A 6,402-nucleotide genomic window follows, 5' to 3' on the forward strand; every position below is an offset into this window, starting at 1 on the left:
TTTTTTAATCAAATTTAAAATTCTGTACTAAACGCTGTACGATACGCACACGCAAGTCAGCGTGCCGATTGGCTAGCGTATGTCAGATGATCACTCCTCAACTTATTATTATCACTTTGCCCGACTAGGTGATAGCAGTATTCATAATGACCGGTCAATTTGATAAATGAATCAATATTTATCACACTGCCCTCCCTATTTGGTCATTATTCATAATGCCCGGTCATTATGAATAATGCCCAATTAATCACTTTGTCCATAACATATATATATATATATTGAAATCTGAGCTGTGTTAAGTTGGATCAACACTCTAGCTATAACATAACATAAGCATAAATATAAACATAATAGAAATAGTTAAAGCGTGGTCTGTGGAAATGGAAATTGCACTCAGCCCAGTAAATTTTTTTTATGATAGAACACTAATAGGAATTTAATTTTTTTGTCCTGTAAAAGATGAAAAATGAGCAAAGTTTGCCTTTTCTAATGTTTTTCTGGTACAATGAATGTGAATAAGTACAATATCATGAAAATATAAAACATAAAAACAAATATTTAAGAAACAATCTTTATTTTCTCTCAGTGATCAAAAACAGTAAAAGAAAACAGTAGGTACAGTACATTATTTCAGTGATTATTCTATTTCTCTTGGATTTTTATTGGTACATACATTTGTGCAACTTTGAATGTGGTAGAAGTTTTATTAAGTTCAAAAGCTGATGAGCATATAAAATGGCATAACATGATTAGAAAAAATCATTCAGACCATGTGTTGCAATTTTACAACATACCTAAAAACTGAGAAATGTTTTTTAACAATTCAGATAAAATTATATTAAATAGCCATCATATTTGTGCCATTTTGTTCATAAAAAGGACTATGGCGAGTGTGATAATTTGCGCCCACTATTGTGGTGCTTAATGTATTAATTCTTTTTCTCACAATACAGTATTTTACATGCTTAATGCATAAAAATATTAACAGTAATTTAAGTTGCAATGATGATAGTTGATGCAATCACTCTATATGATTAATAGATACTAACACTAATTGGTGTTTTAAATTAAACAGTTTGAAGTAAATAAAATAATTAATAATCTTATGAATCATTTGATATCACTAGCCAAGACATTGCTGCTCAACTTAAATGAATGTTAAAAGCTTTATTTGTACAGAACTATTGATAAACTGGGAATTATCATGCACCATATTTTTATGCAGCTAGCCTTAAATCAAGTAATGTTTAAAACTTAAAAACAATAGTTAAGATTGGCAGTAAAAACTGATCATGGTTGTGTTCTCAAACTTATATTTTACTGTTTGCATGTATTTACTACTGTATATATCAAGAAATTGATTTGTTTACTTGTTTCATTTAATGCAAGGCACCAACACATTTTAGGCTATGCCCAGCCACAATATTATGACCATCATGAGCAACACAGAGTAACAATACCTAGGAAAGGAGTTAGCTGTTATGAATGAGGATGGGGGAATTAATGGCCTATACGGCCAATAATAAATTGTGATTCTGATTGTCACATGACAATATGAAAACACTTTACTGTGTGACCATCTGGCTGACACAAGATATCTGAAATTTTAAATTGCCCTTTGGAATAAGTATAAAAAAAGTATTTGCCTAGAATTTTTAATCTATATTAATAATCAGATTCAGAAGATAAGAATAAAGAAAATGAAAATTATTAATAGTTTTGTAAAATATTTAATCTATTTTTTAATTTATGGATATTTGAAATGTAAAGATGTAGCAAAATACTGCTTTACACACAAAAAAGAGACTTTAACAAGGATGCAATTTGAAGGGGCCCTTCAAATTGCCCCTTCAAATCTCCACCATCCTGGTGGAGAATTCCCTTTCCATGTACAAAAAAGACGAAGTATTCTAATCTTGGACAGCTTCTTTCCTCCTCTTATCAAATCAATGTTGAAAATTTTACAATTTTGCAACACTACAAGTTTGATTTTACACAAACTACAAGGATGATTTATAAGTGAAATTGTATAATCATCATTTATGATATCTAATTTGTATGGATTTTTCCAACACACCACATGGAGTACATACATGCAGTCAGCAGCCATTTTGGCTTATGACTGTGTGTATGTACTCCATGTGGTGTCTGCTTTTCAAAAGTGAACAAAGCAAAAGAAAAGAGCATTAATCTAGTGCTGTCAGTACTGGTTGACAGCAATGTTTAGGAATGCCTAAGATACATATTTCTAGATGATCTCTCCCTGATCTAGAAACAGTGGAGTGTTTCTTAGTAGTGTCCTTTTGATTTTTATGCATGTTTTAGAAAGATTCTAAAATTGTTTCAATACATGTAGACCAGCTGCAATTTTATTTCACACTGCAGTAGTACTACCACCATGATCTTTGTGTCATCTCCTATAATACTAAAATGAGATACTATAGTAAGCTTACTGCACAGAGTGATCATTCCTTTTCTCTAGAAATTGCACACTGCCTTTAACAGACATTGTTTTGTTGCATCTTTACACATTGGTAATGCTAATTCTTGTGCTTGCAATCTTGATCAAAGATAAATTTCTTTCAGTTTCATCGAAATGAAATATATTTTCTCCCTACAGGTTTCTGTTTTTATTTGTGTTATATATACTATATTATGACTTTCAGATGTAATTTACTTATATAATAATTAGATAATTCTGTTAAATTGTAATTATTGTTATAATTAGTTTTTAAAATTTTACAGTTAAAAATAATTTTTTATAAAATTATCATCAGTTTTTTATTTGGCATTATTTTCTTTGATATTTATAGTTGTCATCATCATCATTAAGAAATTAATATTTATTTATATTATTATTAATAGATAACATAAATATTGAAAACAGTTTGGAAATTGAGATTGAAGGTCAAGAATCAAATTTTTCAAAATTTTCTATTGAAGGTAGATTTTATTTCATATACAGTATTTAAAGTTTCATTTTCTAATGCTCCTATTCTGAAATTATTTGTTTACAAAAATAGATTTAAATAATGTTGAAGACAAATTAAAGATTGACAATAAGAAATTGGATGTTCAAAGAAATTCAAGTGATGGTAATAAACTGTATACATTTCTGTTTTTATTAAATGCTTTTATTTAACTTGCTTTGCATTATGCCCTCATATTTCATCCATTTCTAATTAAGATAGAAGCCTAAAACTTTGAGGACATACCCAAGTCCAATAAAAATGCATTTTAGTGGGGTGATGTTGGACCATCCCACTCCGCAATAACTTAATTGAAGAATTAACAATGCAAAAATTTAATCAATGATATTGTTTATAAATGATATTTTAGGTATATATATGTAAATGCATTATAGTAATGATCACATTACTATAATGCATTTACATGATGTATATGGTGAGGGTGGCTCAACAACCAACATTTGTAAGTTTTTAAAAAGTTGTTTTTTATATATATATATATTATAATGAAGTACTAAATTTAAAAATTATAGTTGCAAATAATATAACAGAAGCAGATGATAGAAGATCATCAAATATTAATAATTCAGATATGGGAAGAGAATTAGAATCTCCTCTTCCTAGTGATTCAGCATCTGCTGCATCTGAACTTGTATTTTCTGCATTGTCTGCCTCTAGTGATGAAGAAATGCCAAAATCTAATCAGTAGGTTTTTTTTTAAAGTCCAAGAATTTATTACATAAAACTTCTAAATATTTTGTATAATTAATTAGTTTAAAATCATTAAACAAAAATTTATTCTATATATTGTATTTTNTTTAAATTTATTTAATTTAAAATTGTAGTACAGCATTGTGATGATAAATAATTTTCACTTATTTTTTTTTTCTTACCTGTAAATTTTAGTTTGTTAAATAATATAGGTACTAATTGATGTCTTGCTTGTTTTTAAAAATAAAAAGATTAAATTAGACTGTTTCTTTTTGTTGTATATTGGTTTACTTGGTTTTAAATTGGCTTACAATAAAAAATTTAGATAAAAGCTGAGGTGCATCAATATGAGCAAAGTTCATTCCTATTCTAAAAATATCCATTATAAGAATCAGAACTTAATTTATTATTATTTCTTTCTAGAAATTATTACATTAAATACTTTTAGATAAATATGGAGCAAAACTATGTTATTTTCATAAATAAAAAGATGATTAATTCTTAAATTTCACAGACAGTTTGCGTATATTCAATGTAATAACAACTCTACAAGGACTGCTGGATGGGCAAACAGTAAAGTGTTAGCCTGCCATGTTAGGTTGGATCTCCAAAAACTTTTCCTGGATAGTTTAACTCAGTGTTTTTCAACCTGTGGGTCAGACCCACAGGGAGGTCACAAAGCCATACAAGGGGGGTCGCGGGTAAAAGAAAAAGACAAGTGTTCGTAGGTCCTACACTAAAATAAAAAAACCTACAATTTCAGTGAGAAGGCTGTGCCTGTTTATTTTACAGTACAGTTGGTTTTTTTTTATCGATATTTAAATCTCTACAGAAAGAAAATTAAATACTTACAGTAGTTTTTAAAATCACTGACATAGTTTTAATTTGGCCATGGAGGGTCGCAAGAATTTTTTAACTTGTAAAGGGGTCTCGTATTCAAGAAGGTTGAAAAACACTGGTTTAACTGGATATGTTGGGCCCTATCCCACACCCTAGCTCCCCATTATAAGCTGGTCAAACTCTTGCTGAACATGGAAAAGGCCCTCAGTGCCTGGAAAGTAGAAACAGGTAAAAACAAATATATAAGGCCATACATACACACATACCAGTTTAATAGAAAAAGAAATAGTTTACATTTAGTGTATGAAGTTTTTGGATTTAGACAATTCTTAATTTCATTGTCTGTAAATATGAAAAAGTATTTAAAAGTTTACATGTTAACCATCAAAATATGTGACTGAAAATTAACCTAAATCCTCATTTATTTCTTAAAAATGGTGTTCTACAAATATGTCAATTTAACTCATCTGATATTGTATTTTAAGCTATAAAACAAAAAATAGATTGCAATTTTTATTTCAGATTTTACACCTAAGTATGCAAAAATAAGAGGTTATGAAAAAAGTTTTTTTAAATGAAATTGAAGTTGAAATACAATGACATATTTTTAAACAAAACAAAAATAAGTATTTACAATTTACATTATCAACTTATAATATTTTTTTTGTTTGAATTATTTAAAAAATTTTTCCTGGTCAATATGAGCAAAGTTCATTCTTATAAAGCATGGTTTTTTCATCTAATTCAAAGTGTTTAAAACAATGTTTTTGGTTCTTTCTGGCTCATTTTGAAGCACTTAATGTTTAATATTGTTCCTTTCTCTTTAAGTTGCACAAGTACAAATATATAAGGCCATACACACATAGATACATACATACAATGTATATGCAAGTCTCTGAAGAGGAGTCAAAAAAGCTTGAAAACATTTAAGTATTACTGATTTTTTCTTGTAACTTGAAATATACTTATAATGGAATTGAAAAACTAATGCAAATTAAAGAACAAAAATTATAAAACTAATAAACAGTAATAAAAAGTTATTTGGTAATTTAAATAAGTAATTACCAGTGATCAAAATAAGTGAATTCTACTGTATTAATATAGGTAAATCTCAATAACTGAATGATAATATTTAACAGCATACATAAATAAGACTACAATTAGTGGAAAAAATGATTATTGACTTTCACAGTAAAAGAACTTGTTAAAACAATTTAATAAATTTTATTTATACATTCTTTATAATAATCTATATATATAAAAATGAATGTGTGTGTGCGTGTGTGTGTGTGTGTGTCCTTCATGCATTACCACACCGTTTATCCGATTGCCGTGAAACTTTGGGAAGTTGTTTAATATACCGATTACATAGTACGATTGCCATAAAACTTCGGAAAGTTTTTTAATACACTCCCACGAAGGTTTTTGGCATAGTACATTTATCCTAAGATAGATGGCGCGCGTTTACACGAGCATTCGAGCACAGTGTGTCCGATCGATTTCAAATTGTGAAGACCATTTCCCCCTTCAGAAAATATCTCTATATATGCATCTGTGAACTGCTATTTACGATATTCGTAATAATGTTTGTTTAATCACTTTATTTCAACTTTTTTTGCTAATTACGTATTCGCTCGAACTTTGTTAAAACTTTAACTGTATACCGAACAACAACCAAAGTTGTAGAAGGAAATTCGCCTATTTTACCGATCTAGGGATCCCCTTTTCCAAATTTTAATATCATCTAATAATTTAAAAAGACAAATTACAATAAAACGGTTTATTATCCAACTATCAGAAATTTCACAACATGCCAAGGAAGAGAGGAAGGAGCAATTAAATAATTAAAATTATAAAGGATTTAAAAATATATATAAAAATG

General features: G+C 28.4%; 2 protein-coding genes across 3 annotated transcripts in view; both read left to right on the plus strand.

Annotated features, from left to right (window-relative positions):
* The window catches only part of LOC111634289, an 18,465-nt gene extending 14,773 nt beyond the window's left edge, over positions 1-3,692 (plus strand). Inside the window, exons 3-5 of one of the 2 annotated variants that reach the window (XR_002758181.1) lie at positions 2,866-2,943; positions 3,024-3,432; positions 3,503-3,605. Coding sequence is in view for 1 of the 2 variants with exons in the window: in XM_023379026.1 (XP_023234794.1) it covers positions 2,866-2,943; positions 3,024-3,095; positions 3,503-3,678 (326 nt within the window). In the remaining variant the exon portion in view is untranslated. Of the gene's footprint in view, positions 1-2,865; positions 2,944-3,023; positions 3,433-3,502 lie in introns of both variants that reach the window. The other variant, XM_023379026.1, reaches the window with a different exon arrangement.
* A 1,019-nt stretch (positions 3,693-4,711) lies between these two features.
* Positions 4,712-6,402, plus strand: part of LOC111634283 — an 8,922-nt gene continuing 7,231 nt past the window's right edge. Inside the window, exon 1 of the mRNA XM_023379022.1 lies at positions 4,712-4,748. Coding sequence (XP_023234790.1) covers positions 4,712-4,748 — 37 coding nt within the window. The remainder of the gene's footprint in view (positions 4,749-6,402) is intronic.

The sequence above is a fragment of the Centruroides sculpturatus genome, unplaced genomic scaffold (assembly GCF_000671375.1).
Source record: "Centruroides sculpturatus isolate CEXI.00-Female unplaced genomic scaffold, Cexi_2.0 scaffold828, whole genome shotgun sequence".
NCBI classification, from domain to species: Eukaryota; Metazoa; Arthropoda; class Arachnida; order Scorpiones; family Buthidae; genus Centruroides; species Centruroides sculpturatus.